This window comes from Aythya fuligula, chromosome 1 (assembly GCF_009819795.1).
Source record: "Aythya fuligula isolate bAytFul2 chromosome 1, bAytFul2.pri, whole genome shotgun sequence".
In the NCBI taxonomy this organism is placed as follows: domain Eukaryota; kingdom Metazoa; phylum Chordata; class Aves; order Anseriformes; family Anatidae; genus Aythya; species Aythya fuligula.
The window spans coordinates 134,785,466-134,807,188 of record NC_045559.1 but is presented as its reverse complement, the minus strand read 5'-3'; the positions used below and the strand labels follow the sequence as shown (position 1 = coordinate 134,807,188).

General features: G+C 40.5%; 1 protein-coding gene across 3 annotated transcripts; it reads right to left on the bottom strand.

Annotated features, from left to right (window-relative positions):
* Positions 1-931: 931 nt before the first annotated feature.
* On the bottom strand, positions 932-21,111 carry MXRA5 (matrix remodeling associated 5). 3 transcript variants are annotated; one of them, XM_032182704.1, is made up of 7 exons: positions 20,616-21,111; positions 18,433-18,648; positions 15,075-15,204; positions 14,337-14,727; positions 6,856-11,829; positions 5,310-6,210; positions 932-3,739 (listed from the first exon to the last, which is right to left on the bottom strand). In XM_032182704.1, the coding sequence occupies exons 1-7, from the start codon at positions 20,789-20,791 to the stop codon at positions 1,831-1,833; spliced, it is 8,697 nt and encodes a 2,898-aa protein (XP_032038595.1). In that variant the 5' UTR covers positions 20,792-21,111; the 3' UTR covers positions 932-1,830. The 3 variants fall into 3 exon arrangements, with proteins under 3 accessions (XP_032038595.1, XP_032038587.1, XP_032038605.1); XM_032182696.1 differs by having other exon boundaries at positions 932-3,742; positions 20,616-21,110; XM_032182714.1 differs by lacking the exon at positions 20,616-21,111 and adding an exon at positions 20,007-20,089 and having other exon boundaries at positions 932-3,742.
* Positions 21,112-21,723: the final 612 nt, after the last annotated feature.

The window sequence follows — 21,723 nt, the reverse complement described above, 5'->3', positions numbered from 1 at the left end:
ATGAATAAAAGTGCTTGACTTCTATTTCAATGTTAAAATGAGAACTTCACACCTTTTTAAAATATGTGTTATTATTAAAAAATATATTACCATTTTACAAGAACTGCAATAAAATAAAATTTTAAAATTAAGTAAAGGAACTAAAGACATACCTAATCTGTGGCATGTTTAAGGAAATTGTTTAGATTAGAAAAGATCACATGAACAATCTTGATAAAATACTTGAATACTTGTCCCTTTCTTCATTAACTTCTTTTTTGATCAGCAGCTTCCCTGCTAGATATTTAGGTACACACCTCATTCTGAGCATTGATTTGCTAATTTAGGGCTCAAGGGTTTAAGAAGAGAATAAAGATATAATTAAATGCTATTTAATTAGGTCAGTAATACAGGTGCAACTTTAATACATTATGCTACAAAAAAAAAAAAACACATCTTTTTACCCTGCACTGACTTAAGAATAAATTCTATAAAATATCATAGTCTGATAATCACTGTTTACAATTTTCAAAAAATAAAAGTATTAGAAAACGTTACATTCCTTTCCAACATATCTTAGTCAATAAAGAAAATAAATATAAAGCTTTTATTCTCAACATAGTTTTAAAACGTAAGTCTTATGACTGATCAGAACTTTAAGACTTCAGGAATATCTTAGAGAATCCAAATGCTTTGAAATACAGTGAACTTTTTCAGAATTCTGATTGGAGTTTTGTGTTGAAACATGGGCATACTCAGCCTCTTTTAGCAATTATTTCAACAGAAAAATAGGTAAATCTTACAAAAGTCATACTAAGATATATTAAAATAAACATTCTTGACTGGAAGTATTGAAATTCTAAATGTATTTTTAATTATATATAACAGAAGTCCTAAGTTTTTATTAGGAAACCATGTACGGAAACATAAAAATTATGTATAACAGTATATGAATTCTGTTTTTTGACTTAATTCCACACTCCCAGTGTTTGGAGTTCACTGTTTTCTCAAACAAAACAAAAAATCACAGTGAATACAAGTTTTGGAAAATATTTTTTTATTATAAAATGTACAGTATATTGACCTTAACATTATAAAACACTGTAATATATCAGAGTCTTGTAAAGACCAATAATTTATAAAATGAGACCAAATTCATTGTTACTCTTTCTAGTCTCATAGTCTGATTTAAAAATATATATATAAAATATATAATGAATGATTTGACTGGAGCATCCTTAGTAGCTGGAAAAGGTTTGTTCATATGGTAACTAATGTCTGCATGTATTTTTTATTAAAATAGATCACTGTTATTGCTAAATTAGTCTTTGATTTTGAAGAGCTGATAGAAGAATGAACAGAAAGGTTAGTAATCATATTCTATAAGGCTAGATTATGTAAAAGCACTGCAGGGGATAAAGAAAAATATATTTCTCCAACAAAATACTAAAGCACTTCTATCACTGCAGCTCATTTATTAACAGTTAATACTTCTTCGGTACTTTTAAGGTGCTTGTTGAAATAAGGAGTAGCTTTGGACTATTGACAAGAATAGGCTACTTTAGGTCTCAGATGTTATTGGATAGCATGAAAAAACATGTTACACTGCCTTAACAATTTAAAGACTTTTTCCAATGCATTAGTCTCCTCAATTTAAGTATATCTACTGCCTTCTATTGCAGGGAAGTACTATCATGTTGAATACAAAAGCAATGCACTTCACATGTAAACAGAATTCATTTTTTTCTGCCCTCAGCCTTCCTGGCTTTGTTGCAGACAGTACTTTCCTTCTTGTACTTCCTTGGCAGTGACTTGAACTCTAGCATCCAGCCAAAGGCATTTGTTTTAGTGTTAGAATATGTGTATGTAAGTTGTTTTCGAATCACTGCCGAGTATATTTTTAGCAGTGCATTTATAGAAGCCTGCATCCCTTTGAGAAGACTGCTGGATGACTAATGACCCCTGAGGGTGAAGAAATTTGTTTCCATACAGACGGGATTGAGCTCCTGTTGTCAGATGAGATTTGTCTGGAAGCTCCCAAGTTATTTCTGCTTTAGGAATCCCAATGGCCATACAGTTCAGTTTTACTGAATTCCCAGGCCTGGCATAGATGACAGGTGCTGGCTCACTTGTGATCCGGGGGGGATAAGCTATCACAATGACAGGCACATTCATAACAGAAGTGCCATACTCCGTGGACACCTTACACAGGTAAGTGCCCCTGTCAAATACAGAAGCCTCACGCACTGTCAGAGAGCCATTCTCCAGAAGGGAGAAGCGACCCACAGCCTGGGGGGCATCTAGGACCATCCCATTGGGCAGTGTCCAGGAAATCTGTGCCCTTTGATTTGTCTGGGTGATGCAATGGAGCTGCAGAGTTTCTCCATTGATAATGCTCACCAGGTTGTTGTACTGGTTGCTGATTTCTGGCCTGAGTCCCACCTTCAGGAAGACTACCCGTTCCACGTAACCTCCTGGGTTTCTTGCTGTACAGCGATACGTCCCAGCATCCCCTGCAGAGAGACCACTGATGTGTAAGATCCCATCCCTCTTATGGTAAAATCTGTGCAGACGGCTGCCACTCAGCACTTCAGTGCCATTGGGAAGGATCCAGCTTGTGCTGGGCTCGGGGTTCCCCTGGACTGAGCAGTTCAGATTGATGCTGTGCCCAGCAATGGCAGTGATCCTTTCATTGACAGGGTCCCTGAAGGAGGGTTTCTCCAAATGGTCTGTGATGAGGAGCTGCACAATCAGTCTTGCTTCCCCTCCTTCATTCCGCCCAATGCATATGAGCTGCACCGCATCTGTCTGCCTCACCCCTCTGATGTCCAAAGTACCATTCCGATGCACAGTGATCCTGTTTCCATAGTAGGGAGCTGGCAGGATTACTCCTTCTGGAAAAGCCCACAGGACCCGTGGAGCTGGGATGCCTTCAGCTTTGCAGTCAATAAGCTTCCGGCTGTCCCTGATGGCTGTCTCCCTCACAGATGTTATTGCATTGAGATGCCCATTGATTCTGGGAGGCTGAACGTTTACATGGATCCAAACTATTTTCCGATCTTCTCCAGCACTGTTCCGCACTACACAAGTATAGTTGCCACTGTCAGATCTTTGGGCCTTTTGGATGAGGAGGGTGCCATCCCGATACACCTGGTATTTGTCAGATAGGGCGGGAATGGGCCTGTTGGTTGGGGAAAGCCAAGTCACTTTGGGAGTAGGTTCTCCTTTGGCTTCACACGCTACTGTGACAACATCACCATAGGGTACATTAATAATGACGTAAGTTTTGTTCTTGATAGTTGCAGGCTCGGCCACTACTTTGACCCGAACTTTCATCTCATCTTTCCCAATCTGGTTCTCGGCATAGCAGGTGTAGTCCCCCTCCTCCCTCAGTCCAACATCATTGAAATACAGGGTTCCATTATTAAAGACCACGTATCTCTTTGTCCGGCTGCCACTGTCATCTGACTGCATGAAGGTATTGATCATGCTGCCATCTGGGAGACCCCAGGAGATCTCAGGATTTGGTAGCCCAGTAGCTACACAGTCAACTTTCAGGTCCCCTCCATACTTGACCTTGTGGTTTTTCTCATTCTTTTGTTCTATTTTTGCTGGTTTCATCATCACATTCACTTTGAGGACCACATAGTCATCCCCAATCTTATTGCGGGCCACACACAAATAGTCTCCTGCATCTTTATCTGTAACTGAATGGACAACCAAAGTTCCATTGCTGAATACTTTGATTCTTGTCTCCAAGCTACTGCAAGGAAAGAAAAGAGAACGGGACATGAGCTGCAAAATCACATTTTAGGAGTTAGTAATTGAGTGTAACATTGGAAAAACAAACAAACAAACAAACAAACAAATAACAACCCAACAATATGGAAAAAGCACAGGAGCATTGCTATTTTTAGATAATTAGATGGTCTGAAATGACCAAGATACTTACCACCAAAAAAAAAAAAAAATAATTCCACTCACTCATAACCAAACAAATCTACTCTGTTCCATTCATTGACTTTAATAGTATTCCTTTATTTTTGATTTTTTGACTACATGTACAGAATTCTGTAACATTCAAACATGCCATATCTGAATAATATACTCCACACAAACCTAGATGAATCATAATTATGGAGTCTGGCACTTGGGTGCCCAGTTAAAAATAAATCAATATTCCTCTGGCTCCAGGTACAACATTTTAAACCCTCTGAGCAATCTCAAAGAAGCAAAATGTTCAGACTCAATAATAAACAATAGTTAACCTCTAGTAATTTTACTTTAAAATGACCTAAGCTTTGAAATATGTGTGGGGAAAAAAAAAAAAAAAAAAAAAAAAAAAAAAAAAAAAAAAAGATTTTCAATGTGCTATTGAAAAAAAGCTATTATTCCTTTCAATTTCACTGTGGAATTGGTGCATTGTGGTCAAAATTAATTTCCTCAGTAGGTCCAAGGTTTTCTCCCCAAAGAGAAGATCTACTGTATTAGAAAAGTAGTCCACACAAATCTCACGACAGTAAATGAAAGAACTATTTTGTTGCAATTGCTATGAAACATAAAATTAATTCTGGATTTTGTACTACCTATGGGCTACCCAAATATATTTTTTGTCCAATTAAAAAAAATGCTGACTACAGTCCACTATTAAGAAAGCTGTTGACAAGTGTGTATTTTGATTTCAGCACATTTCTCATCCATCTACAACGATGAAAGAGAATTTATTGAATAGAAACTGTGTTTTCCAAAAAGTCTTAGGATATTTTTGTTGCTTTAAAGAAGTCATGTTTTACTTGATATTGTGAACATTGTAGAAGGTATTGTTTTAAGTAGAGGCTACTATGAGGTAACATTTATTTACACATTTTTAAAATGCTCATCATTACTTAAATCATATGATTTCTTTGTCCTATCTTTATAATGTGTAATGATTAGAACAGCAGATACATGAATTTCAGTGAACTCAGTTATCCTGGGGAAAAGCTGGCATCTATGCAACCCTTAATTATGCAACTAAGCACATTGGAATAAGACTTTTTGCCATCAGACTTTTTGCTATATTTACAAGAAATTGCTATAGAAGGCAAATAGTGGCAGCTTATCCTAAACACTTAAACCTGACTTTTCAATAATATTACTGTTTTCAAGAGAATTATGCTAAATTACAACTTGACCATCTTTTGATATAATTTCAAATTCTTCCTTAATGGTTTAAGACCTAACTCAAAACTCACAGAAATCAAGAATGAAGCTCACACAGATATGAATGGTCTTTTCTCTAAGTTCATACAAACTGTAATTTAGCTGCAACACCTCAAATAGTAATTTACCTGTGTAGGGAATCGATCATCCTTTTGGAAGGTAACCTCCATAATATCCGAGGCCAGGGATCACCAGAAGCACTGCAGTCCAAATGCAGAATGCTGCCATACGTTACATCTGTCCTCTGAGGAGAGCTCCCAGTGATCTTAGCATTAGAAGCTTGCTTCTTCACATGCAGTTGAATCATTCTCCTGGCAGCTCCCACCATATTAGCGGCAATGCACTCGTAAGTCCCACTGTCCTTGGGGGACACGTTGCGAATATAAAGAGTTCCATTGGGAAAAACAAACAAATTCCCATTGACAAACTGGGACGGTCGAATTTGTGTGCCATCAAAGAGCACCCAACGGATGCTAGGAGAAGGTGCTGCTTTTGCAGTGCAGTGAATGTTAATACTACTACCAAAGGGCAAGGAAATATTCTCTTGTTTATCTTGCTGGATGATGGGTGGTAAGGCTGCAATGTGGAGCCTCACTGCAATGCTGTCAGCTCCTGCAGCATTGCTAGCTACACATTTGTATACTCCTCGGTCTGAAAAAGTCGCTTGCTTGATAGACAAGGTTCGATTTTCATGAAGCATAATCCTGCTTTCTGTGGTGGTGACTGTCTGCAAAATTTTCCTGTCTGGGAAAATCCATGAAATATGTGGGCTTGGAGTCCCACTTGCCTGACATTCCATTGCTATGGTCTCCCCAAAATAGACTGTGACATCTCGATAACGGGAAAGTAAAATTTTGGGCTGGTGGGCTACAACTGTGAGCACAATAATCATTTTATCTATGCCATGTAGGTTCTGAGCGGTGCACAAATACTGTCCATGATCCTGAAGCTGAGCATTTCGGATAAGGAAGGTACCATTTTTCAAGACTTCAAACCTTTGTAACCTGGTGTTGGCTGTCATTACAGCTCCTGGAAAGGTGAGAAGAAAGAAATAAATGGAAAATCAAAGGGTTTGTTTTTAAGACATATGTCACTGCACTGAAAAAAAGTTTATGGAAAAATATAGATTTACTTAACACTAACTACATGTACATCTTCAGATGGATCACATGACATCTTCTGACACTCTCCTTGGTCTTTGCTTTTATTACAAAACTAACCATAATAGTTTGGCAAGTCTGTACAGTGTGGGAACTTTTAAGGGCTTTGTACTTTGGGATTCCTCTTAAGTGGAGATGATACACACATCAATATTTAAGGTAGTAATGTCAACAAACCCTTATGCACAAGCTTTGTCATCATAAATTCTAACTGCTGTGAATAATCACTTGGTTGCTATTCCTCCTTCAAGAACCAAATTCATTAAATGTTAGAATTTTTCTTTTACTATGACAAATACTGCAAAAATATTTTTATCTGTAATGACTGCTTGAAATTGGTCATATTGTTTCTACAATGATTAAAATGGACATAAAATGTCATTAAGTGTTTTTCAGTGGTTTGCAATATTCCTGTAACAATCTTGCATTTCATTATATATTTATATAAAACCATTAAAAAAATAAATACTTGTACCCTTAAAACTGTGTAGAACACTTTTTTTCTCTGTCTTACCTGTAGATACTTTTGTCCAAGTAATAGAAGGCTTTGGTTCCCCTACTGCATCACAAGGGATAAGAATATCTGTTTCAGCAAGGATGGATATGCTCTGAGATACCTCTGAGATAATTTTAGGTCTTTCTTTGGGTGTCCTGAAATTGCTGGAAGATTGAATTATAGATGAATTATGTGGTGTAATGCCTCCCACATGAGGTACAGACTGAACTTTTTGATGATAGTGGACATTTTTAAGAGGCTGAACTGTAGTGAATATCTGGGGTCTTGTGCGCTGAGAATGAAAGGCTGGAGGGGTAATTTTCAAAATTGCTGGTGGTGGTGATGTTGTGGTCATGGTCTGTGGAGGCACTGCGATAACTGTAGCTTTCTGCACTGTAATCCTCGTAGGGGAGACTTGGGCAATCTTCTCATTTGTGTCTTTGGGGACTAGCTGACTAGGGACCACAGGTTTAGGATGCATACTTAAGTGAGGGAATATCCTTGTTCTGTTGAAAAGGAACGGTATTCTGGAACTGGGGTAATAGGGAATCCCTTGATTTGGTAGTCTCCCTGCTGTGCCTCTGTTATCTGGAACATAGTTATTGCCAAAATATCTTGAATTAATATTGTATCTGTTCTGACCCTGATTACCAAACTTGCTTGCAGTGAATGTATTTGTTCTGTGAAATGGAGTGGCTTGTGTTGGGGTAGTTGTCTCTCTCTGAAAGACAAAAGATTTTTTGTCCTGGATAGTATGTGCTGCATATGCTGTTATTTCTGGTTTGTTTGTGTAGTGAAGAGGCTGTTGTGTTATAAAATAACGAAATGAGCCTTGTGTTACAATATATGGAGGCTTCAGTGTGCCTCTTACTGGAACATGCTTTGGAGGCACAACAGGCAGTCTTTGGTTTAGGCTTGGTATCATTCCAGCAGGTGGATGGGGAAGGTTTGGGCTTAGCAATAAACTGTTGTTTGACCTGCTACTGTACATCTCTTTGAATCGCTCCTCTTTAGACTGTATGCTAATCCTATTTTGGCTAGAGAAAGGAGTAGGGTATACATTCTGTCTTGAGCTCACTCCCATTCTGTCACCTTCTGCTTCAACTTGTTTTGTTTCTGACAACCTTTCTTGACTGAAGGCATTACTGCCCTTGGTGGTATAATGAAGAGAAGGATATGAAGTGCTTGAAATAGATGGTGGAAAAGTAGGAAGTTTTGTAAATGGAATAAAGACAGTGGGTGTATTTGGAGGCTTTTCAGCTGTCTGCAAAATGCCATGTGACATAGCTTCCTTTTTATCCAAGGAAGATGGTTTTGCCCCAGTCTCAGAAGCAACAGATTTCTTTGTTTCTATAAATGAAAAAGTTTGAGTTTCCATAGTGCTGAAGGAGGACAAAGTCAGCATTTCTTGCTGCTGAGGTGGCTCAGTTACTGCTGGTGTTTTTAAAGTTTCTGTGGGTGTCCACGTCTCCTCTGAAACTGAGACATCCTTAAAAACTTCCACTGTGCCAAAAGGAATAGTTAAGTCTGTCATAGTGGGATACATCAGCTGGAATGTTCCAGCAGTGGTTTCATTAACCACAACTTCTGAGTCAAAAAGGATGGGCTCTTGAGATTCTGAGTAAACAGATTTTGTAGATGATATCAATCTGTTCCTATGCTCAATGGTAGCTCTACTTGATTGTTCTGCCTCACCATCTGTAGCTTTAGAATCTTCTTCAAGGCCCTTCCCTTCAGATATATTGTCTGACAAATGGTATTTTGGCACTTTATTTTGCTGTGGTTTCAGAGGTGTACTTGACTCTTTTGTGGGAACTGTGCTATATACAATGTATGATGATAAAACTGTGATAGGTTCAGTCACTGGAAGTGCCATGTTTTCAGGAGCAGCAGAGAGAGTCACATGTTTTCCTTCGGGTGGAGAAGCAGTAGGCCTAAAGAAAGAAGCTGTGGCCACCTCTCTGATTTTGGTTGTTTTCTCTAGTACAACTGGATCGGTAACTGATGAAGGGGTGAATTCCATATGCTCCTCTTCCTTAGCCTGTATTTTGACACTGTTTTTAAGATCAAAGTGTTCAAGAACTGCAGAGGAAGTTTTGGTCACAGCTTCAACTGTAGATGTTCTTGGAATGGCAGGCACTGCCTCTGTGATTGAAACAACAGGGTGGAAAGGCTTTGTTCTTTGTCGGATTCTATTTGGCCTCAATCTCCTTCTCCCATAAGGCCTTTTCCTAGCATGCTGAGTAACATGTGAAGGTGTGGTCTTTCTATAGGATGGTGTTGTTGTGGCCACAGTGGTCAGTCTACTGATGGAAGCAGCAGATATCTCTTCTGTTTTTTTATGAGGAGCATTAGTGCTTGTCAAAATGAATGTGGGGTCTGGTTTTGGAGAAGCCAGGTTCTGTTCTCTTCCATGATAACTCTCTGCATAACTGCTGGATGTGCTTTCTTGAGTCACTGTATCCCTATGGGTCTCTGGTTCTTCCTTGCTCATGGATATGACAGCTGGAAAACTTGTACTTAAGTCTGCTATTTTCATCTGACCTGCGGATACTTCTGTGTGCTGATGTATCAAGTCATTGCTTTTTTCTGTAACAAATGGAGAAAGAGATGATGAAATGGCAGTAGCACCTACAGAATCTGTTGGGATGATATCATCCAGCTGAGTAGGCATTATGTTGTCAACACTCATCTGATCCACTTCATTTAACTTCTCACTTGTCTCCAACATGCTATGAGGATCTACAGTCTGAGATTCAGCTAGGACAGTAGCATCAAGTGGTAGCTCAGCAAAAGCAGAATTTTCCTCTGATGTAGAAGATACAGTTGCATCTGCATTTTCCACTATGAATGGACTGCTCTGAATATTAGGAAAGTTAGTTACTGTTTCTTTGGTTAGAGGTTCTTCAGTGACAGTCTGAATATTTTCTTTGACTACAAAAGAATCGGTCCTGTCATCCTGACGCTGTTGACCTTGGGGTTGCACAGTTGCAGACAGAGGAGTCAAATATGAACCTGATACAGGGATCTCTACAGAGTATGTACTTGCAGGTGTTTCTAAAACCCTGTAGTCAGGAAAAGGTTCAGTTTCTGACCCTGTTAATATGGGCTGGACTGAAAATACTTTACTGATGTCGGAAACAGTGACTGAGAATGGCTCATCTTCACCCAGTGGTGATGCATCAGCAGAGGAATCTACCACATCAGCTGCTGTCTCTGAAGGCAGAGGGCTGGCTACCAGATGAGGGACAGGAGTAGTTTTCTGCATGAATGATGGAAATGCCATTGTTACAGAAATGGCTGTAGCTGTAGTTGTTCTAGGAAGATTCTTCCCACGGACTTTTGCCAAAATGTCAGCCCAATGCTGTGGATTAATCTGTTTGCTTGCCATATTAATTCTCCTTCGAGATTCAAACACTCTCCGGCCTTCTGCAACATTGCTGTCTTGGGTTCTATCAGTACCTTTCCAAATTTTCATTTTCCTTCTGCCTTTCTTTCCCTTTTTAATTTGAGCCTCTGGCACCTGGTCACTTTTTTGTTTAAAGGATACTTCACGATCTTTCAGGCGGTTCTTTCTGCGTGGGAACTCATCCACCCCTCCTGTCCCTGATCCCTCTCCATCATCTATGACCCGCCCTCTTGTTTTTGATGAACTTTTTGAGCCTGGGCGCTTTTTCAGTTTTATCCTTTTAAATGACCTGTCGGACACCATTTTATTTACTGTAACCTTTACAGCAAACTGATCTGATCCCTGCTGATTGACAGCCACACATCTGTAATGGCCACTGTCACTAACGTGGCTTTTTGGAATAAGCAAAGTACCATTGTCCAACATATATCCTTTTGAAGAGTTCAATAAATCATTGAGTATCTGGCTGTTTGGAAGAATCCAGCTTAACTGTGCCTCCGGGATGGCAATTGCACTGCAAGGCAAAACTATTGGATCTCCAACATTTTTATCAACCCTCACTATATCTGTATCAGATATCTGAATAGCTGGAGGCTGCACAAGAAGTCTGTAAGCCCTAATGTCCATATCATCTCTCACTTGGGCAATGCAATAGTACAAACCAGTATCAGTATAACTCACTGGTTTGATTACTAGCTGACCACTGCTATGAATAGAAAACCTACTGTCTTTCTGATTAAATGGTGCCTGCAGTTTAGTCCCATCTGGAAGGAGCCACTGAATGAAAGGACTCTCAGAGGCTCTCACGTTGCAGCTCAGCTGACACTCTGATCCTTCCATGATACTCTGTGCTGTCCTTGTGCTCTGATTTTGCTCTATCATTACCCAGCTTCTCTGCTGCCTGGTGTCTTTGGTATGAATTACCTGAGAAAATGCAGTAAAAAAAGACAGCACCACTTTTTTCCCTGTACTTTGGCGCCTATTTAACTGCATACTTATAAGAGGTTGCATCACCCAGGAAGGCTCAGCCATTATTTGAGCTTTGACACCCGTGTAATAAAGAGCATCATAATCTGAGCCTTGCTTGTACCGATAGCTTATTTTAGGTTCTTTGCTGAGCATAAGTTCCCTCTCTAATTTGACAGGCACTTCACTATAGTAAGCAATAAGCTTCCACAATTTCTCATAGTTCTCTCGATTCATTGGACATTCAAAATCCAGTGAAATTGTAGCATTTATATCAATCTCCTGAGTCTGGATTTGATTCCACTGAATTTTGGTAGAGCCTGTTGGTTTCTTTATTTCACAGTTCAGATGCACTACATTGCCATGCTCATCAGTCATATTTAATGTAATGTTCCACGGAGAAGACTGAAGCTCTACCAGAGGGAGTTCATAACTGTCACCATCTTCTTCATCTTGAGTGCTGCTATTGTGCCTTAATGAGGACTGAATGATAGGTTTCCTACAGGAAATATCTTTCAAGTTTTGGATATCTTCTTTCTGCAGCTGTTTTGGGCTGTTGCACTTAGGGCAGAGCTGTCCCCCTTCATAGGCTTTGTCCTTTTTGCATTTTAGAACACCTGGAAGCCAAAACAAACAAAAAAGGACAGGTAAGCTGTAGAATCATGTCCCAGAGTTAGCAAACTCTCAGGAGTGCCAAATGGACTGCATGAGATAAACATTATGCCACGTGACATACAAGCAAGGTGTTTTAAAATGTTGCCTCTTTATTTTCACAGTTGAACAGGCCTGTTTCTCCAACTGACTGTAGTTTCTTCTGACTTTAATGAGAAGTTTGAATGCTCCATCCTTCTGAAAATTAGTTTCACTGCCTCTGAATAAAATGACCAGAAATTGAAGTGTTCAGAGCAACATTTTAGAAGTCTGTTAATATTTATGTTGTATAAAAAGTCTGTATGCGTACAGTGACAACCTACCCATCTATCTTTTGGACACAAATTTAAGAGAACAGAGTCCTCTCAGCTTTCAAAAATGCAGCATTTGCCTGAGAAATGCTGGATTTCCTCATTAAATAATTCAGGAGGCTTTTTATTTTTCTCTATTCATTAACAGTAATACTGGCAATATACAAAAAATTCTACTGTATCTACCAAAACGTGCTGATTATTTCCTACACTTACAAGCGATTTGACAGCAGAAAAAAAAAAAAAAAAAAAAAAAGAAAGCACTTCTTCCTTGACCTCTGAAACAACTGCAAATTCTGTAAATATAAAATAAAGATTAAACAGAGGAGTATTAAAACAGGAAATTATATCCTTGACTCCTTGCTTCTACCAATGCCAGAAGGATTCTTGTCTGCCAAACAACAGCCATGTATTTATGTTTAACTTGCGCTGCTTACTACAATGTCAAAGTTGTCTTTCATATTTAGTTTGGAAATATGCTATATTGTAGTTTTTCTAGGAATACGTGTTATGCTGATTGCTCCTGAGGAATGAGGGATCTTTGAATGAATGAACAATAAAGGTGGATTCTAACATAAAATTCTAGGACAAGGGGAAAAAAAACTGGCAAAATTTCATAACCTTTTTGAAAAGGAAAATATATGCTTTGCCAGTCTGACAGATTGTAATATATAAGTGAACCAGTCTACCACGTGCAGATTCAAATATGATGCTTCAAAGACAAGGAAAGTGTATTTCATGACAGAACTGGCACACAACCAGCTTGGCAGATGCCACACTGGTCTGAGGAACATTACTGTGTTTCAAAGAGCACTTCTATCACTCTCTGACAAAATTCCCAAAGAAGTCAATGTTATAGTTTTATAAAAATACTAAAATTGTCATGCATGAAAGTGGCATGGACTAATTCTCCTCTTTCCAAAAATCACCACCATTTTAATGCAGAAAAGAAATCAAATAAAAACAGTAACAAGCCATCACTGTACAGGGAAAGGACATTCATCTAATATTTCATCATTATTACTTAGAGTGCATCTTTGGTACACTTAGCATATCCACTCATATGATCAAGGAGAGCATATAAGAAGATTAAAGTGTAAATTACATAAATATAATACCTAAACTGGATACCTCGAATATCAGTTCAATCAGGGACACTTACACTATTCATTAAAGTACCACACATCCCTAAAACTATTGTTCTATAGCTATGTACAAAAATGCCATGAATTAGATATCCTAAGACAACAAGACCCATCGTCATCCACTACTTATGCTCCAAATCATTACATAAACCTTGTGACTCCAGAACTCATCTGAAACATCTTCAGTTGCAATTCAATGACTATTTCCTCTTAAGAGTCTATCAGCAGATCTGGTGTAACACCCATCCCTCTGGCCTGCTATACCAAACACTTAGCTACCTGACATGGGACACTGGTGGACTCAAATGCCTAAACTGAAAACAGACATACAAAAAAAAACACTATTTAGCGGACTCCTGATCTAAGCACTGTGATTCTTATCTCACATCTAAGCCTAAATTAATCATAGAATGATTTATGTTGGAAGGGACCTTAAAAACCATCTAATTCCAAACCCTCTGCCATGGGCAGGGACACCTTCCTCCAGACCAGGTTGCTCAAAGCCCCATCCAACCTGTCTTGAACACTTTCAGGGATGGGGAATCCACAGCTCCTCTAGACAAACTGTTCCAGTGCCTCACCACACTCAGTGTCAAGAATTTCTTCCTTATATGTAATCTAAGCTTTTTTTTTTTATTATTATTATTAGATTAAAGCCATTCAAGTTTAAAGCAACAAAAGCAGACCTTCCTCTGAAAAAGGAGCAGGACTGTAGGTGTTCTCTGAAAATACTGAAAACAGATTGCTTCCCTTAGAAAAGTAAGGTGTGGTCAATGAAGAAACACTAATAGACAAAAAGGACGCATGAATAACAGCCTTAAAGCTAAAAGCCTGAAGTTAAAGAACTCTTCTGAGAATTTGGAAATCTCATTTCCATTCCTTCCTTAGACAACATAGTGCACATAGACATCACGTAAGTAATGATTCACAAGAAATAACAAATTTATTCATATGCAGAACAGGGGAAACAATATCAAACATTATAAGTTGAAGAGGCTTTGGTAATTTTATTCTTACCTCCAGAAACTTCATTCCATTCAAGGAACCACTTTAAGCTGCAGTCACAAACCCATGGATTCCCATGAAGGTAAAGATTCTCTAGTAGTGGCATACCCTGAAACATCTCTTCAGGCAAGGTTCTAATAGCATTTTCAGATAGGTAGAGATGTCTTACTGTTGACAGTTTGAAATAATCAAGGACCATAAATGTTGAAAAGGTGTGTGGGTGAAGCTGCTGGAGCAAATTTCCCTCCAAGTGGACCAATCTCAGAGAAGTTAATCCATTAAAAGCATTTGGATGAATAAACTCGATTCTGTTGTGGTCCACGTGCAGTCTCATTAAACTTGAAAGTCCATGGAGGGTTTGGCCAGTTATGACTTTCAATTTATTGTAACTAATTTTGAAAACCTTTAAGAAAAAATAAAGAGAGAGGGAGATTAATTTGTATTTAAATCCAAACAGAATAACAAACATTCAGTTTTCCTCCCATTCAAATATCATTTGCACCACTGAAAAATGATATGCTAGTCAAAAGAGGGAGAACACAAATGAACATTAGTTAGCTTTATCAAGTATGACATAGGTATAGTTAACAGAATTCCAATATTATTTTTGAGGGGGAGGAATGGTACCTTAATCCTAGGAAAGACACTAAAAAAACAATCAAACAAACAAACAAAAAAACAAACTTGTTTTTGTCTTCAGCTACTTACTGAAGTTAGAATTTGGGAAATTTAGAAAGACCTGAGCATTACCTGTAGAGAGACGAGATCTTTCAAAGCACCATTAGGTATATTCTGAATGTCATTTCCATGTATCATAAGCAATTCCAGTTTTGTAAGTCCTGCAAAGGAGTTTTCATATATAGACTGTATACTGTTAAACCTGGAAAAAAAAATCACAAAATGTGTAGTTACATTTCAAACACTGACTATCATGGATGGCAAAAGTAAAATTAGTATAACCTAACTATCAAGAAAACTTGGATGGATCTTAGTGCACTGTCAAAGAGCCAGAAGGTACTGAAACATTTTTACAAGGCCAAGTATAGTTAGTTCATGTTTACATTAAAATTTCTTTTAAATCAATTTGTGGCACTTTAACCATAATTTAAAACTAAGAGTAATAAATAGGCGTTTAAGTTCTAGTAGTTGTCAGTATGTTTTTCCATGCAGCTTACTTTATGGAATGGCAATAAATTAATGGCCTGTATCCAACCAATGATGCTATGGAGCCTGGCAAACTAGACATGCTGCAATGTTGCCAAAACAGCATCTAACAATAAATGAATAAAGACTTGGACAGAGGACATTAAAAATGGATATCTCCCAAACAGCAAGAGAAGCAGGAAGTCACATCATTCTTACCTTACTGATACATTTAATTGGCTGCATCAACTAATTATCTAGGTACTGAACTTTCAACTATATAATTTGAGCCCAGGAACTCCTTTTAGAGAAGTAATAAGAAAATCAACTTATTGAAAACAATCAGTTTCACTTAGGACTAACAAGGCAGGTTTTATTTGCCAATATGGAAGCCTTAAATTTGGCTGCCTAGATCTGCATTTGGGTTTTCCATATGTAGATATAAAATTAGACATATGAGCTAATCTGGGCATGAAGACTCTGAATTAAGCATCCAATTTTAAATATCTTTTCCTATTTTTAATACTTTCTTTCTAGACACGAAGGGAAGATAGAGACAGAAATTTAAATACTTTGGTTATGAAGGAAATACTTTTAAATTTTCATTGTTATCTATCTGAAGATTTTGAACTTGCTAAAAAATCAGACATATGTTTTGATATTTTTAGTCCTACTACAGATCTCCCAGGTTTATAGCAGTAATCCTATTAAAATTCCTTATGTTTACATGAGACATTCTAAAAAAAATACAAACTTCTCTAAATATGATTTTTTCCTAAATTATTTCCAGATAAGAAAATTAGCTTTACCTCTTAAATATACAGCAACTTGAAACAAAAGGATTCTAAAAACACTTCTCAAAAATGAAAGAAATGCAACAGATAAGTAAGAACGTTTCTTCTTGGAAGAGGAGACAACTCAGAAAGTGTAATTTTTAGTGACAAAAATACAAAAAAAAATGGAAAGGGCTTTTATACTAGCAGTATCAAATAATTTACTTAAAAACTGGATAGAACTTCCAAAATGTCTACACAATTTAGAAGCTTACACACCCATTTTCAAAACCAATTTAAGGATAGAATTTGTCATAGAATATTTATATATAGGGGAGAGGTGACTGTAAATATGCGTGGTTTTGACTGTGGAGAGGAAAAGGAGGGCAGTTTGATATATTCTACAAAGACAGAATTTATAAAGAAATATGACATTAGGCAGGCTTCAAAGAGAGCTCGAAATTAATGAGACTAAAGCCATGGAAATAAATTAATGTTGTTTGGATAAGATCTGGCATGTTTGTATGAAATTGTACTGAAGGTGAAGTTTGCAGTGAAGAGATTACACATTTTCAGTACCATCATAGCCTATGGTGTTCCTGAGATTTTATTTCTTTAAATTTTATCATATTTTCTCAGCTTCAGAGTTAGCAAGATAACTAGACATAAATATCACAGAGAGCTCCAAAGAGACCATATAATTATAATTCTGACTACCATGAGCTTTACTATACACAAAGAAAATGAAGAGGAAGAGACATCGGTTTCTATGGCAGGTTGTGTACAAGTTGAAGATCACAGAAACAAGGACATGGATTACTGGTCACACTCAAAAATATTTTCATTTCCCAGTAAAGAGGCATATAAGGCCACTTGAAGGCATACCTGCTGGTGGATAGCATTTGGCCACTCTGTGTTGCAGATTCTTTGGCAACAGCTTTTCAATGAAGCTGCTTAAATGACTCCCTTTGGAACCATGTGTGTTTACATTAAGACTAAATCACATGAATTTGTGTATGAAATTTTATTTTCTCAGAGGGGACCTCTGTAACTAAACTGATGGCAGATGGCCTGAAAGAAATATAGCGAACATTCCTCACACTGCAAAATGTTGTAAGGCTGACCCAGTTGGACATTTGATCTGTACTATAGAAATTACATAGTTATGTATCATTCTAGTAATACTTCCACTGATTTGACTATGAGCCATTGGGATGACTGAAAAAAATGGAATGAAAATACAGATTTTTGTAATACAGTTTTACTGAGTGCAGGGGTATTGTGAGACTAAAATCAGACTTTAGGTGGATAAAGTACTGGTTGATAGACATTTTAACTACAGAGAAGCAAATAAATTAATGTCCCTACTACATGTATTAGTCATAGCATGAACATTTGCAAGTTACAGGCCCTGTGGCTAGGGAAGGAGTTCATAACAGGTAGAGAGATGGTTCTGCTACCAAGCAGAAGAGGACTGAGACTCTTTTGCCATGCTATGTCATACAATGGCCATACACAGCATTTTTGTGATATGCAGCCTACCAACTGTCCCTGCCTTCTCATCTCAGAGAAATGTAGGCTGGAAATACTCTGGCAGAGGAAGGTGATTTGGAGCCTGAGCTCCCTCACCCCAAAACATTGCTGTCTGCTTATATTGCACTTAAATTCTTAGGAAACAAAACAAAGAAAGAAAAGAAAAATAAACAAACAAAAAACAACAACTTCAAAGGTTATGGAATAACTAGTCTTTACTGTATTGTTTTAATATATGTTACTTCATTGTGCTCCAAAATCCTACCTGCTTCTATTAGATAATTCTAGTTCTTCTGCATTTTTTTGTATCAGATATAATAATCAACATCTAGTAGAAATCCTCCCATAGTAGGTTTAATTCAATATAGTTTATAAACACTGTAAGACTACATGCACTATTTGCCAGTAAGAACTGACACCATCATATAAAACTTATTTGAAAGTATTACAAACTTTCATTTGAAATATCAGGGCTACACTAAAACTTCCTTCATGCCAGTAATAGTAGTGTTTGAAATACAGAGTGTGGAAGTAACCACCCATCTCTGCAATTCCACTTAAAAAGTACACACAAAGATCCCGGTATGCCGCACACGTGAAGCATTCCAAGATTCAACACCAAGAACATGAAACTGTTTGCTACAAACTGCAATACAAACCCAAAATTGATCCTTTCCACATGTTTAGAAATCCTTGCTGGCACGGCTGCTAAAGACCTAAATGTGCAGTGGACTTCGGTGGGGACGTAGCAGGCGCAGGGGTGGGGGCAGGCCAGGGCACCCGGCGGGAGCCCCAGCGTCAGGATCAGCACCACGGAGAGTGCCCCCACCGCAGCCCTCTCCCGCATCTTGTCGGCTCGCCTCGCCTCACTCCTCCTGGGATGGCCAGGGGTCACGAGCAACAGATGACAGCAACGATGACAAAGGGAGACAGAGAGAAGAAACAAAGATTTTTTTAATACTTTTGAAATGCTCTGTTTACCGTGAGATGCTCTGCAGAGTCCCAGAAGGTCTGTAGACAATTGCGGCTAAGTTCAATCGGGAAGAGTTTTTATTTCGTCCAAGTCGCTTGCTACTTCAAAGTCAACTTTTTCCCTATAATTCATTTCAGTACCCATCCTACAAAAGTTATGCTGTCTTCTTGTGGTAGTAACTTTTGGAGGTTTGCTCTATATGCCAAAGGCAGCTTTTGTCTCACCTACAAATTAGAAAACTTCAAGGGAAGCATCTAGTTCAGGTGAGTTGCCATGGCTCCCTCTACAGTCAATCAACAAGAGAGAAGCAAACCATATTCACCAGAAGGTAATATCAGGTATTTACCCCATCAGGTAACTACCTAGAAATAGAACAGATCAGCCTCCTTAGGTCCCTAACTAGCTAACTCTCCTAGCCAAGCTACCTAATTTTTAGACCATCTACTAACTTCCAGGAGGGTAAAACCAGGCTGAACATTCATAATGTACATGGGAAATAGTAACATTGAGAGAGGCAGGGAGTGAAAGAAAGTAAGAATTGGTTGAACACAGATCTGGACTGTGTCATTTACTGTGCTATGCTGGGCATGCTTTTACCCCGTAATCTTAACCAAACAGGAGCTATGAACGCTCAGAATTGATAGAAGTTGACAATTGATTTAGAAACATAAGCACAGGCCTCCAAGGAAATGTAAACAAGAAAGTCTGTATTTATAACCTTGCCATGTCTATCAACACCGAGGTTCAGATTTTCAGAACTGTGTCTAAACCGTATGACGAGACTCATGGAGAGTTGTTCAAAAAGGCACACTACGCTGGAACAAACCCAAAATGCTACTGTTATTGAGCACTAGCCATTTCTGAAAATAAAGCCATTTTGTAGATGTCTAATTACAGATTAAGCAACTCAACTTGGGAGAAGTTAGTTTGAAATATCCTTATCTACCATGAGAAGAACTTGAGCTCTTCAGATTAAAGCCATGCAAGAATGCAGGCTACTATTAGAAGCAGAAATTTGGTAGTCTCACTCTTGTGTAACAGTGTGACAAGGAGGGAAAGACATTCAGTTCTACTAGAGATTATTAGTTCCATTAGTTATTGCTTTTAGTATAAAAGTCAGATTTTTTCAGATCTGCTAGCAACAAGACACACATTTTTTTTGTAAGAGCATCATGTGCAAGCTATTACAGTTCAAAGGAGAGGCTCATCGGCATGAAGAAGTTTCTCAAATATCTGTGGTCAAGTTAATGAGACACTTACCATTCTTTACAAAGAAAAATAGCCTTTAATTTGTTTGGAGAACATTCAGGTGCCGTTTTCCTTAAGGTTCTCTTTCATAAAAAAACAAGCTTTCAGGAACATCCTACCCACTCCAGTCCCGTTTGGGCGGGGGCACCGAGCCTCACCGAAGGAGCTCCTTTGCACAAAGGAAGCGATGCCTGGGGCAGCCTCCCAGCGTCCCAGCCGAAGCCTCCCCTCCGCACCTTTGCCACCGGGGACCCCTCGGGGGCGCGGCCGCACTGGCTGCGCGCCTCCGCCCGGGGGCGCCCTACGCGCACCCCTACGCGCCGCCTGCCGGCTCCCCCTCCGCCGCCGCGCAGCGTGGCAGCCCCCCCAGTCCCCCCAACCCCTTTATTATTTTTTTTTTCTCTTCACCGCGGGCAGATGCTTCCCATTATGGAAGAATTTCCCCTCCAGGCTGAGCGGCCGGACGCCGACACCCCGCGGCACGGCCCCGCGGGGGTCTCCCGCCCCCTCCTCCGTCCTCCCCTCGGCACGGAGCCCCCTCTTCCATCACCACACCCCCCTAACACATGGAGCCGCTCCCAAGCCCCCTCCCCTGACACCCCCGTTCCCCCGGCTCCTTACCTGAGGCCGGGCGCGGCGCTCTCAGCGGGCGCAGCCCGCCGCTCCCATGCCCCCGGGGGGCTTCGCGGCGGGGGGGCGGCTACCTGGCACGGCCCCGGGGCCCCTCCGGCAGCGTCCGGCCGAGGCTCATGGCAGCCCGCGGCGCCCCGCCGCCCCGCAGCCTTAGGGCTCCTCATCGCCCGTCATTTTGCAGAAGCCGCCGCCGTGATTTGGTGCCCCCGAAACGCGCATAAACCAGGCGGGGCGGTACCGTGCCGGGGGGGCGTGTAAGGGGGGAGGAGGGGAGCGGGTTGGGGCTACTCCTTTCAGAGCTGTGCCCCGATCCCCCCCGCGGGCTGCTGGGGGGCTCCGCGGTCCCTCAGCGCCGTCTGAAGCCGAGCCCGTCCGTCGGGGGGCGAGCAGGAGGACGGGAGAGGGCAGAGGGTCCCCGCCGCTTGCCGGGCTGCCTGGGGGCGCAGCTCCCTCGGCGGCAGCCTCCTGCCGCCCGCGGCCACATGGGGACGAGGGGCGCGGGGTGCCCGGGGTGCCCGGGGTGAGGGGCTCCGCCGCTCTGCCGCCTCCCCGCGCAGGGCGCTGCTGTGCAGGGGGAGGGCGCGGCGGAGCGGCTCCTCTTGCGGGTTGGGCGGCCCCTCGGCGGGGGGGCGGGCAGGGGGCCGCGGGCGGGACTGAGGCGGGGGGCGGGAGGGGGCAGACGAGCCCTGGCCCCAGCCTGGGAGCTGGAGGTGGAGGAAAGTTTGGGTTTGGGAGCGGTCGGAACGCTGCGGGGTGCGGCTGGCCCCGCTGCGCGCCCCTCCGTGCAGGCACGCACCGAGGTTAGCTGCGTTTGTGGACCTCGCTGTGCTCTGAAACGTGACCAGCCGGGCTGGATTTTTTGTTTTTCATATAATCGTTGAATCATTAGTGTTGGAAAAGACCTCCAAGATCAACTGGTCTAACCATCCCCCTACCACCAATGTCACCCACTAAACCATGTCCCTAAGCACAACATCCAACCTTTCCTTAAACACCCCCAGGGATGGTGACGCCACGGCCTCCCTGGGCAACCCATTCCAACGCCTGACTACTCTTTCTGAGAAGAAATGTCTACTAATTAAGCACAAATAACTCC

Bases quoted from the DNA above. Each gene is read 5' to 3' on its own strand.
- MXRA5 (XM_032182696.1), bottom strand. From the start codon at position 20,791: ATGAGGAGCCCTAAGGCTGCGGGGCGGCGGGGCGCCGCGGGCTGCCAT. The intron at 18,649-20,615 runs GTAAGGAGCCGG...TGGCCATCCCAG, and splicing joins AGCGCCGCGCCCGGCCTCAG to GAGGAGTGAGGCGAGGCGAG. The intron at 3,743-5,309 runs GTAAATTACTAT...CTTTCCTTGCAG, and splicing joins ATGATCGATTCCCTACACAG to TAGCTTGGAGACAAGAATCA.